This window comes from Diceros bicornis, chromosome 13 (assembly GCF_020826845.1).
Source record: "Diceros bicornis minor isolate mBicDic1 chromosome 13, mDicBic1.mat.cur, whole genome shotgun sequence".
In the NCBI taxonomy this organism is placed as follows: Eukaryota; Metazoa; Chordata; class Mammalia; order Perissodactyla; family Rhinocerotidae; genus Diceros; species Diceros bicornis.
The window spans coordinates 50,968,453-50,981,420 of record NC_080752.1 but is presented as its reverse complement, the minus strand read 5'-3'; the positions used below and the strand labels follow the sequence as shown (position 1 = coordinate 50,981,420).

General features: G+C 53.1%; 1 protein-coding gene across 1 annotated transcript in view; it reads left to right on the top strand.

Moving 5' to 3' along the window:
- The window catches only part of GRIK3 (glutamate ionotropic receptor kainate type subunit 3), a 221,393-nt gene that overhangs the window by 172,641 nt on the left and 35,784 nt on the right, over window positions 1-12,968 (top strand). Inside the window, exon 10 of the mRNA XM_058553711.1 lies at window positions 7,283-7,486. Within this exon, the coding sequence (XP_058409694.1) occupies window positions 7,283-7,486 (204 nt within the window). The remainder of the gene's footprint in view (window positions 1-7,282; window positions 7,487-12,968) is intronic.

The window sequence follows — 12,968 nt, the reverse complement described above, 5'->3', positions numbered from 1 at the left end:
CGCAGATAAAGTAAGGCTGCCACAGATGGAACCTGGGAGCAGGACTGGACACCCCGCGCTGAGCCTTCCACGGCACTCGGGGTTGCCCCGCCTGCCGCCTCACCAGAGGCAGCTCAGCCAGGCCCTACTGGACGGTCCTAGGTCCTCCTTCTAGTGTGATTCACCCTGTACATGCTCCATGGCTGGGTGGTAGACACCACGGAGCAGAGGGATGTGATAGTTAAACCCCGTTCTTCCAGGAACCCCAGGGAGCAGCAGACACCAGGGGCACCATGGGCTTCTAGGGAGCAGTTGTAGCCTGTGGGTCTCATCCCCAGTCCCCAGGGCTGTGACTGTTGAGAGGATCCGATAAAGGCGATGGAGACCTAATGGTGGCTCTGGACCCACTGTTGAAGGAGCCAGAATGAGAGGGCTGGGGAGACACCTGCGTCCCCCATTTGGGGTGAAACCCCCACTGGCATCTTCCTGACAACCATACATCCTGCCTGCTTTTATTGATAAACTTTTTGTTAACTAAAAAAATATAAAAATCAGGCTGCTAAAACCAAAAAGTCAAATGTTCTCGTCAGGAACAGGCAAAAAATCGTAAAAAAAAAAATCTAAAAGATTAAAAAGAAACAAATAAAAACAGCAAAGGGATTCGAGTGAAGACTGATGAGCAATTAAAGGATAATTGATGTGGATAAAAATAGACAAGATAAAAAGGAGAGTTGTAAGAGAACAAAATAAAAAGGTTAAAAGGAGAATAATAAAGAGAAAAACGAAAATAAGGAATGAGATAAAAGGAAAGCCATCAAGAAAGACGAAAAATTAAAATAAATAATTAACAGCTCCGGCTAGACAAGGTGAAAAATGTAAAACCAAAATGTCAGAAAGCAAAAGGATAAAAGTGTGACAAAGCTAAAATATAAAAGGTTAAAAATAAAATAATAAAAAGATGGTGAAAGATTAAAAGCAGAGCTGCATAAAATGTGAGATATAAATAAAACACTTTTCACAAGACTAGATTAAAAAAAGGTAAAACCAGTGTGCTTTCAGAGATTAGGAGGAGAGATGATTAAATGAGCTGAGATGATTCAGCCGCAAAACAATACTCTTACAGTAAGAGGCGAGGTAAAGGTAATATGCCAGAAGGATGCAAAATACACACACCTTGAAAGAGCACAGGGTTAAATTTTATTAAAACGGCAGCAGCCTGATTTCAAGGGCGTAAGACCCTTCTGCAAAGGCATGAGGGATTTTTCTACACCAGCAGAGGCAGAATCTGGCAGACATCCGTGCTCTTCTCGAAGCTTCTTGGTCAATACTCGCAGCTTCTTGCAAAGGTCCCCACCTGCTACACTCAGTTGCTCACTGGAGGTCCTGCTTGCTGGCGCTCAGGCGCCCCGAGGATAGGGAAGGAGAAAAGCCCCTCCTGGCCCGTAGCCTGGACATGGCTCCATCTGTTCCACCGCCCCTCATCCGGGAAACATGAGCCCAGCAGCTCTTTGGGACATGCAGTGTGACCAGGACACAGGGCAAGAGCATGTGATGGTTAAGAGCACAGACCTTTGGGCTTGAGTCCTGGATTTCCTGTTCACTAACTGTAGGAACCTGGAAAATTGCTTAACTCGATGCCTCAGTTTCCCCATCTGAAAAAGAGAGGTGATAATAATGGTACCTACTTCATAGACTTGAGAGGATGATTGATAAATATAAATAGCCCAGAGTGCGTGCTGTCTAATAGCTGCTATTGTCATTATTATTGTTGGTTACAAATCCAGTCCCCAGTAAGCTCAGGTTTCATACAGTAGGCGGAGGGAGAGTTCTAGAGAAAGTCCCTGCTTCCACCCACAAGAAGAGCCCTGAAATTCACCGAAGATTGACTCCTGACCGTGGTCACAGAGGTTATCTCTAGCACAGGGTGCGTTATAAACTTTGAACTTGTATTTGAGTGTCTTTCAGGCCTGGTGGGCATTCCCTGGCTCACCACAGACCCCACCACTCCCTATTGTTTACATTTGGCTGCTACTGTTATGGGTTTCCCGACTGGCTTGGGAAAGCATTAAGGTTTGTGACCTCCTGAGCCCTTCAGAGCTCTAGTCTCCTACTGATACATTAAACTCCACATCCCAACCACCACCATCTCATCTCTTGCCTTGGCCAAGGTCTGAGCTCCTGGCCCTGACATGATGATAATCTCCTACTCCTGGACCCCTTTGCCTTGACCTCTGATATAGCTGCTGACCCACTTGAAGGTCCCACTGAATATCTTAACCCCATTACGCAGTATCAGATACTCGCATGGTCTGGTGGTGACATATGATTTGGCTCTCTCTATCCCCACTGCCCAGAAATCATAGAGGGTTGAGTCTTCTCCCTGTGGGGCAGTGATAGAAGCCCAGTCTTTCTTGGAGACAGAGGAATGGAGGGGATGACCTCTGGAGCATCCCTGATACGGACAGAGGATGTGACACACAGCCTTTACACTGGCCTCCAAGAAACTCTCTGCATCCAGCTGAAAATGTCCTCGGGGTCTACTGAGAGAGAGAGAGAGATGCCCACTCCCACACGAGGACAGGCCTAGAGCCACTGGAAAACCTAGAGCTGGTCCAGACACTCAAGGGAATGTGGCCGAAAGTGGTCTGCATGTCCCAGAGCCCTAGGGGGTGCTCTCAGGCTGGGGCTCTTTGGGACAGCTGCACCAGTTGTGGGGAGTGGCCCAGCCTGACCCAGCCCCACTGCTCCTGCTGAAAACCCAGCCCCATGCTTGGCAGCCTGAAAGCAGGGCCAGCACCTCCCGCTGAGAGCACTGGCCCTTGCCTGTCTGCAAGTGTGTTGTCAGGGCAACAGTGCTTTGAGTGACAGGCAGGTACCAAGACAGGAATGCAGGAACATCCGACTGCTTTGCCCTGGAGAGCAGGGCTGGACCTAGACCCCTAGGAAAGGCGTTTCTTCTCCTCTTCCCTTTTCCTGGACTCTGGATGTGGCAGAGAGCACAGAGATGTGTGGCGTGCCCCCAAGCCCCCTCCGCTTCTCTCCTATCCTGAACCTCGGGGTTAGGTGCTAAGGGCGCCTTACCCTGGACACACAGAGGGCCAGAGCATGGATCCGCGCCCCACCCCGGCCCCTCAGAGCCGCAGGAGGCCTTCCCCATTCCTGAGGCTGAAACAGCAGCAGCAAGAGGCTGGAAGCCTGCCCTCCCCGCCCTCCCCCTGCCTGGCCTCAGCCTCTGTCAGGTTCCACTCTTCCATGAGCTCATGAAACATTCATCCGCCCAAACCTCAGCTCACACACCGGGCAAACACACCTGATTCACTCCTGGGGGCCCTGCTTTTGAAGGTTCAGGCTTCTTTTGGCTGCTGAAGTGAGCGGCGGTGTCGGCATGCACGTGGGTACCTGTGTGGGTGTGGGATTGGCTATGCACGGCTGTCTGGATACGCACTGATGGTGTATTTGTGCCGGGTGTGCATCGTGACCCACTTAGACTCAACTGCCGGGCGGGCTGGAGCCGTGGCACCCAGCAGCAGGAGAGGGGAAAAGCTAAAAAAGCCAGGCTGGGGACTGGGAGAACCATCCCAGGCTGGGGACCACTCTAGGCCCCACCTGCTGGGAGGGCAGGACCCCTACTGCTCTGTCCTGGTGCTAACCAGCAGAAGCCAAGGCCTTGGGTCCGGGGTCCTTGGCGTCTGTGTCCAAACAGGGCTAGGCAGACAGAACGTCCGAGAACGTGGTGTATTTGTGCCAGCGGCATTGTGCACACGTGTGCGTGCATGTGTGGGTGGGTGTTGATGCTACCTAAGTCAGAAGGGGGCTTGGGGACGCAGCTGTTAGGCAGCTCACCCTGGCATCCTTCGCCCAAGACCCCCTCTCCCAACTCCGCAGGGCCTGTCGCCGGGCGAAGCTTAGCACTGGGCCCAGCTTTCACGGTGGTGTAAGCGATCGGAGAGAAACTAGACTAAGAGCCTCGGCAACGGAAAGTCGGAAAAGGTTATTTTTCTGGACCCCTGTTTCCTGTGACTTGTTGAAGAGAAATATTACCCCTGCTCCTACGGCTGTTCTCCCAGAGCGATGGGAGAGCGTGAAGTTGTGAAATTGAGGGCACCTTCACTGAGCAATCGATTAGCAGCCGAGAGAGCTTGTGAGTTGGCTGTCTGGACATTTCCAGTAATAAATTGTGAAATAGTCCATGAATAAGTAGTTGGCGGAGTTCAGAATTACCCCCTAGGAAATGCTGCAGGTCTAGAGACACATTACGAAGGCGAGCACCATTTTAATGCTCTGGGCTTTGGCTGTTAAATATGTATGCCGTCCGCAAAGCACTTCCCGAAATTAATGGCATTTTACAGCTGCTCCGAAGGCAGCGTATTTATATGGAGATGTATAGATTCTGGGGCTGCGGTGGCTTCACAGATGAAGTGCTAATTTTAGAGGATAGGGCCAGGGAGGGGCCAGAGAGAGGGTCAGGAAGTGAGCTGTCTCGGGGACCTTTCCCGAAATGGTTTTCCGCCTGCCAGCTGTGATTTTTAACCTTTAGTGACATTGGGCATGGTCTCTAGGCTGGAAAGGTCACTGCAGTAACAGGCCACCCAGCACACAGAAAGAAGATGATAATGATATTAATATTAATGATAATAATAATAATAATATTGCAGCTTATATTTGCCAGGCACTGTTGTCAGTGCTTTTCATAGATTGACTCATTTAATCTTCCCAACAATCCTGTAGGGTAGGTGCTATTATTATCCCCGTTTTAAAGAAGAAGGTAGATTTTGCCCAGGGAATCCATACGTGGCGGATGATTCCCCTGAGAAAGATGCTAGCTTCTCTCCAATTCTTCCCTTGGGCTAATATCAGGGCCACCAGGAGCGGTGGTGCAGTTTGTTCACTGCACAGGAGCAGCTGACCAAATGGATGAGTTAGGATTGAAACCACACCCAGGCCCTGCTCACGAGGCCGCATGCCAGGGTTTGGGCAGCACCTTCCCAGAGACTAAGTTGCACCGAGGCAGTGTACACACTAGCCAAAGCCCCCTTTCCTCCAGGTAGCCCCAGCACCTTCCCTGGCCCTTCCAGGACTCCTGTCTCCAACCTTGTGAGCTGCCTACTTGGTTGGCATTGGGGATGGGAGGCGCTGAGGTTTAGCATGGAGTCTAGCCGAAGGACCCAGCTTTCCACCCACTTAGACTGAGAAGTGGTTTTCTCCAAATCCCTGGAGAGGCAGGAGACCCTTGGGATGTAGACGCTCCCTAGCCCTTTCTCTGCAGCATCTCCTGGGACTGTGAAAATCTGGAGTAAATCAGTCCTGGGTGGGGTGGGATTCGGAGAGGTGGTGTTGCTGGGGAGCCAGAGCCAGAGAGGCAAACCCGCCTGTTGCAGCGAGAGCCTGGCCAGAGGCCACTGGTAGGTTTCTGTGCCGAGGACCTCCCATGAGGGGCTTTGCCAGGGCCTTCCATGCTCACCCCGCTGCAGGGGCCCATGATGTCAAAGGAATGGCCCCACCAGTTGAGAGGATGATGGGAGGCCTCTATAATCAGCTGTGTGCCCTTCTTGTGGGCGTGTGGACGTGAGATTCCCAGCACATGTGCATTCCGTCAGCTAATGGTTGTCACCCATCTGCTGAAGGCTTGAGACGTTCTGACATGTGGGGGTGCCGAGGTGGCTTTGGGGAAGGTGAAGGCCCAGAAAGAGGCCGAGGAGCTACAGTCAGGAAGGATTGGACCTGAACTCCTTCAGACTGTAGTTCATGTCCTCTGTACCCTTGGGCAACTCACCGACCTTCTCTGAGCCTCAGTTTCCTCACCTATCAAATGGGGATAATGGCACCTCTCCTGCAAGCTGTAAGGCTTAATCAAACAGCCTGTGAGAAAGAGTTTAAATCCGTGCCTGGTGCACAGTAGGAACTCAGTAAATGTTGAGTTTGCTGAGAGGTCAGCCTGTCGACCACAGGCTCAGGACAGGGTATGTAAGTGAAGCCGGGTGGATGGAGACAGCAGGAACATGGACTTGCGTGTTGACCTGGATTCTGGGACACTGCTGCGGGCCTGGATTTTGCCACGTCAGAGCCCACAGTTCGTCACTCTGTGGATTTCACACTGGACGAGGTCAAGAGCTCCTTTCCGCTGTTTTTCCTGCCTCTTCTAAGTTATTCTTTGCAGGGTTGCCAGGGGTTTGTTTCCGAGTGAGAAATCAGACAAAGCCCTTCACTGGCTCCCCATCACCTGCGAGGGAGGGAGCCTGTCCTGACAGCTGTCACCTGTGCTCAGGCCCCACAAGCTACCTTCTGAGGACCCCTGCCCACCACGGAGAGGCACCCCATGACTCAGGGCCTCTGGCACGGTGAGGTGGTTCAGAGCTCACGCTCTGGGGCCACACCGACCCAAGTTCAGATCCTCTCTATGCCGGCTGGCTGAGCTCACTCAGGTCCTCTCCTCGTGCATGCACTTTCTGCGTCCATACAATGGATTGTTAGTATCTCCTCCAAAAGGTTGAATTTAAGGTTAAATGAAACCATACTGGCTGCTCTCTACTGAGCACTCCTGCTCTGCTGGGCTCCGTGCGTGGCCCTCTGCAGGCACTGTCTCGTTTACTGATCTACCAGTGCCTTGCACATCCACATACCAATGCAAGCTACACGATTATCAAGAATCACTCACCTGGGGACTGCGATCCTTAGAAAGCAAGAAAGGTATTGGGGAGTATACAGATCTCATCTTGTAAACAGGAGCTTGGGGACAAGTCTGGGAAGATACTTGATGAAGGGCCTTCTGCTGCAATGTGCCCACTCTTGAGCAGACACCAGAATCCCCTGGAGGGCGTCTTCACACAGGGGTTGCTGGGCCCCACCCCAGAGTTCCTGGTTCAGTAGGTCTGGATGGAGCCCGAGAAGGTGCATTTCTGACAAGTTCCCGGGTGATGCTGCTGGTCCAGGCACCACACTTTGAGAATCACTGCCCGGTGTTGATGGTGCAGCAGAGAGAGCATTGGATTTGGAATCAGGCAGTCTTGAGTTCAAATCCCTGTTCCCCCACTTACTAGCTCTGTGACCATTAGACAGTTAAATCAATAAATACTTCCTGAGCCCCCACCTCATGCTGGGACTGCCAGTATGTGGCCATCTGTGAGGCACAAAGTGGGCTCTCAGGAAATGTGCTTTCCCTCTCCTGACTTAGCAGGCCGTTCTGAGCCACCCCGAAGGTGGCGTAGAACACCTTTGCAGAGGACCTGGCCCCAGCTCTCCGGCCTCAGCCTGCCTCTCGCCGCCCACTCTGCCTTTGTCAGCCTTTCTCCCATCTGTCCTGCAGGAGGAGCCCTTTGTCATGTTCCGGAAGTCTGACAGGACCCTGTTCGGGAATGACCGGTTCGAGGGCTACTGCATCGACCTGCTCAAGGAACTGGCCCACATCCTGGGCTTCTCCTACGAGATCCGGCTGGTAGAGGACGGCAAGTACGGGGCGCAGGACGACAAGGGCCAATGGAACGGGATGATCAAGGAGCTCATCGACCACGTAAGTGAGGCGGGAGCCTGGGGAGCTTGGCCAAGTCCTGTGTGCACGTCAGTATGGGGCATCCTGGCAGACAGGGGCCCTGGTGGCAGGGGAGATGGAGACAAAGGCTGTTACCCTAGGCCTGTCTTGCTCATGTACCCCAACTCCCAGAAATTCCCCTCCATACAAGCACACGTGCACTGGCCCCCATCCAACTCAGAGCTTCTCCTACTGGTGTCTTTGATGAGCTCATTCTGGAGGAGTCCCTCAGCTCCTCACTGCCTTCCTTCTGCTCCTTTAAGAGCTCCCTAAGGGTGCCCCAGCCATGTGGGCGAGGTGCTGGTACAAACCGTTTATGAAACTCTGGGACACAGAGATAGATCTGTCGCTGCCTTGAGTTACTTTGGGTCCAGAGGGGAGCAGGTGGTCCAGGGAGCCGAGGGCTGGGATGAAGGGATGGCGAGCAAGGCTCAGCTGGGAGGTTCTGAGAAGGCAGACTTGTACTCTGCCTGAGATGGGGAGAGGACCCAGGGGAGCAAGAAGCCAAAGCAGGCAGGTGGAGGTTTGGGGAGAGGGAGCAGCTGGTGGGAGGGGCCTGGGGTTTGTGGGACACTGGGAGGAAGCCAGAGAGAAAACAGTCTAGGGAGACCACAGCAGGGGGTAGACAGGAGGCCCTGGGTTCAAGTCCGGGTTCCTCATTCAGTAGCTGTGTTAACAGGGACAAGTTACTGGGCCTCTCTAAGAGCTTTCCTCTTCTATCCAATGGGTGTTAATTCCTCCTTCCTCAGAGGATTATTGTGACTCTGGACAGGAAGTACTAGGTGCAGGGCGCGGCCCACAGCAAGCCCTCAATACGAGGGAGGCTTGTAAGACATGGTAAGCACACACATAGTAGTTAGGAGCCCAGGCGGCCGTCCAGTAGATCCAGGGTTCAAATTCTGCCTTAACCACCTAGTAGATGTGCCACCGGGTAAGTTCATCAACCTTACTGAGCCTTAATTTCATCACTTCTAAAATAGAAGTAATTAACATCTTCCGTAGCTGCTATATTTCTTGCAGGAATTAAATGAGGAGCCCTTTGTACAGGCTCACCTGGCACGTAATACACCTTACCTGCCTTCCAGCTCAGGGCCTCAACTTTCCAGAAGCATTTTCTATCCAAGACCTGCTAATGAATGCAAGGACCTGATCTACACTAGACCCCTAACCTTCCTCCTCTCATTTATCCTTACAACAACCCAGTGAGGTAGGTACTGTTATCGCAACCCATTTCACAGACAAGGAAGCTGAGGCAAAGAGGGGGAAGGCCTCCAGCTAGTAAGCAGTGGAGCTGGGATTCAAAGTGGTGGAGTCTTTGGAGGCTGTCTGCTTCCAAAGCCCTGTGCTCTGACCCCTACAAGGAGCCAGGGCAGAGGTAGGTTCACACAGTAGGTCTTTGCAACCTGAAAAGTGCCAGCCAAAGGGATCGTTATCACTTTGCCTCTCTGGTGGGGGCAGGCAGCATCGGGCGTTCTGTTAGCCCTCCTGCCCCTGTCGGAGGGGAGCTGCCATACAGGGACCTTGGAGGCTGGGAGGGGAGGGAGGCTGGAGCTCAGAGCAAGAAGACTCAGGCAGAGCCTTACCAGTGGAGTCGTTCCCTAGGCCCCAGGAAATCGGGCTCCCATGGAAGGCTGGTGGGAGAGACTAACGGTAAAGAGTATGAACTTGGGCTGGGCTTGATTCCCACTCTGCCACTTACTAGCTGTGTGCTCCTGGACATATTTCTTAACCTCTCTGTGCTTCAGTTTCCTCATCTGTAAAACAGGAATAATAAAACCTAACCCATAGGCTGTTGTGAGGACTAAGTAAGTTCATAATGTACATTACATAATGTAAGTATGTACTTTATGTAGTTGGCACCGTATCGGTACTTGCTCTTATTTTTATTTTTATCACTGTGGTTATTCCTTTGAGGCTGGGGAGGGGGCTTCGGGAAGTCCCTTTATCTCCCTGAGCTCATTTTTTGACAGCAAGTGTATTAATACCTGCCCTGAGTTCTTCCCAGCGTCTTGTGCAGCTCGGAGGAGACAACTGGTAGGGAAGCAGCTCCTAGATTGAGGAACTCAGTATAAAGGGAAGGGAGTGGTGTTGTCACCGTTATTAGTAATAACTGTAATTATTATGGAAATTAGTCAGCAGGCCCCAGAGACATCTCCATCCGTCAGCTCCCCCTGTGCTCTGTGAGTGGGGCTCCAGGTGGGTTCTGAGCCCGTGGTTTGCAGAGGCGAGCTGGGCTGGGGAAGGAGGGGGGTCACGTGGAGGGTGGAGGCCACGTGCAGAAGTGAGCAGGGCTGACGCTGGTCCTGCCACCCATAGCATCTCCAGCAGCCCGAGAGCTTTGAAGAGCCATTTGCGAGGGGGTGGGTCAGAAAAACCCAGCCGCAGGCAGACATTCCTAAGCTGACCCTCGGCTGGGGAAAGGAAGGGACCTTGTCCGTGGGCTCCCTGCAGCCCAGTCTCCATTAAGGCCACGGACCCTGACAGCACATGCAGGGGACCTTGTGAAACCCGATTCCCTCCAGTTGATGAGCCTATTAATCCTAGCTTGATGCCATTTTTAATAACATCATAACCGTTTATTAGTGTCATCAGATAATTAGTCTTCTCACTAGCTCATAGAAAGCGTGGTAAAGGCTTGGTAATATTATTACTTCCTTATTAGGGATCTGAACGCAGATGTAAAAATGATGAATGCCCGCCTTTGCGAGGATCTGCCCCACGAGGCCCATTTGGAGGCCCTGGGTGGAGTCTCTGGCCAGGAGGACTTAAGACGTCCTTCCCTGACACTCTCTGCCTCTCTCTGTTCCATGCCACACGGCCTTGCAAGGAGCCGGGGTTATGGAGGAAGATGGGGCACCTGGAGGGCATGTCCCCCTCCTGCTGACGCTCTCACCTCCCCCAAGTCACCTCTAACTATGGGAGTAACAAACCTGATTGGGCAGAGCAGCGATTTCTCCATCCGTCACCCCATCTCCAAATCGTCACTCTCTCTGTTTTTACTGCCTACTCTCTCTCATTTCCCCTTTCTGGAAAGTCTTCTACTCACATCCATGCCTTAAATTACTCCCTTGTGTTTTAATGACTTTGGAATCCAATAGAGATGGATTCAAATTCCAGGTCTAGCACATTTTAGCTGACAATGGGAAAGCTATTCAACCTCTCTGGCCTCCATTTCCACATCTATGAAATGGGAATAATAAAAAAGCCCAGGATGGGGCCGGCCCCATGGCGCAAGCGGTTAAGTGCACGTGCTCTGCTGCGGCGGCCCGGGCTTCGCCGGTTTGGATCCCAGGTGCGCACTGACACACCGCTTGGCAAGCCATGCTGTGGCGGTGTCCCATATAAAGTGGAGGAAGATGGGCACAGATGTTAGCCCAGGGCCAGTCTTCCTCAGCAAAAAAAAAAAAAAGGAGGATTGGCAGATGTTAGCACAGGGCTGATCTCCTCACACACACACACAAAAAAAGCCCAGGGTTCATGGGAAGATTTAATGAGATACGGCACAAAAATGCTTAGCAGAGCGCCAGGCGCTCAGTAAAGGCTCAGCACGTGAGAGCTGTCCTGCTCGTCACCATCCCCTCCAGGGCAGCCATACTGTCTACAGTATGTACATGGATGAATGCGATGGCAGTGGGAGAGCCAACCCCTCAGCCATGGTCATCCTGGTGGGCCACAGTGATCCAGGATCTAGATTTTGCCCGTCTGACTCCAAATAGGAGTCTCAGGGAACTGACTCACATTGATCAGACTCACAAGGAACTGAGGTACACACCAAGGCCTCGCCCCCTTACTTTACTTGGAGCATTGGCCTTTCCCGACACCTGCCATCCAGAGCTTCTGTCCTGGCACCAGGTGCCCAGGATCCTGCTGGGGAGTGTGGAGGCAGAGCCCCAGGTGTGGAGAGCCTGAAGCCAAGAGGAGGGGATGCTGCTGGAGAGGGGGGCAAGAGACAAGCCTTGAAGAGCCCTGGGTGCTAAACTGAGGAATTGGACTTTAATATGGAGAGCTACAAAGCACAGCTGAAAGATGTGGAGCAAGCAGGCGACATCCGACTGTCACCTGAGGACAATCACTGTGATACTGGGCTAACCTCGAGGCCATCCCTGGGGTCTGGGTGAAGGAGAGCGTGGTGGCCTTAAAGTGTTGTGGTCAGAAAGGAGGGCAGTAGATGACAGAACGGAGACAAGAAGGTGGAATCGATGAGATTGGTGATTGCTTGGACAAAGGAGGTGAGAGAAAGGGAGGAATCGAAGACGAGGTGAGAAGGTCTAGCTTGGACAGCTGGACGGGGGGTGTCATCCCCCAATAAAGAGCCTCCTGGAAAAGTAGAGGGTGTGGGAGGAGTACTGAGATCGCGTTGGGATTGGGGTCCCAGTAGGTGGCCAGCTCTATGGCTGGGCTCTCAGAGGAGAGGACAGGGTGGAGGCTGAGGTTTGGGAGTCATCAGCAGAGCCTCGGGGGCCCTGGGAGATGGAGACAGAGGCCGGGACTGCTGGGAGAGAAGAGATGAGGACGTGGGGCGAGACCCCGAACAACACGGAGTGTAAGGAGGACTCCACAAGCGCCTGAGCTGGCAAGGCCAGAGAGGAAGGCGGGGAACCAGGATAGCATGGGTGGCGGGTTCATGGGTGGCGGGTCCAGAGGTGAGAGGCTGCCAGAAAGGCGTGGACACACGGTCACAGCAGCAGGCAGGGAGGCCAAGGGAGATGAGGCATCCCCAGGTTGGCCGGAGTGTGATCTCCTGAGGGTACAGGCTCAGCCCCAGCACGGGCTCCTTGAGTGCTCCTGGCCTGGCCTCCTGCAAACTGTTCTTAGAGACCCGGGATTTAGGAATTCGGTCCCGGCTGCTCTCCCAGGCCCTTGAATCAGAGGGTCTGGGCAGGGAGGAGCCTGCCCTTCAGGGGATGCGTACATGCCCTCCAGGCCATGGGAAGCCGTTAGTTCTTTTATCTCTAGGTTGTTATATCTCACTGCAGAGTGTAAGGAGGTTTCCCTGGCTCATAGATGGGGCTAGGCCAAGATGGGGTATGGAACAAGACAGAGACAAGGAGTGGTGCTGGGTGGCCCTGGCATGCCCTCCCTTCCCCTGTGAAAGAAGCAGTACTGCCCAGATGTCCTCTCTGCCTCCCTGTAACACTGAGCGCAGAGCAGGAAGGGTGGCACAGCTCAAAGTGCCCATTTCCCCTGCCTGATGCTTCTTCCAGACAGTGGGTGCCCGAGGGACTCCTCTTGGCTATTCCCCCAGCACCTGGCATGGGGCTGGGCACACAGAGCAGCGTTGATGAATGAGGGTTGTGTGAACGAGCGCATGGACTTGCACACCCTCCCCAAACATAGAGCTGTGGGGTCATGACTATTGAGCTTCCCATCCCAAGTGTGCGAGCAGAGGGTCTGGTGTCAAGACACACCCAGTGTGTCCCTCGCCTTCCAACCGGGAACCAGATCTTAGTTCTGGCCTGCGTGC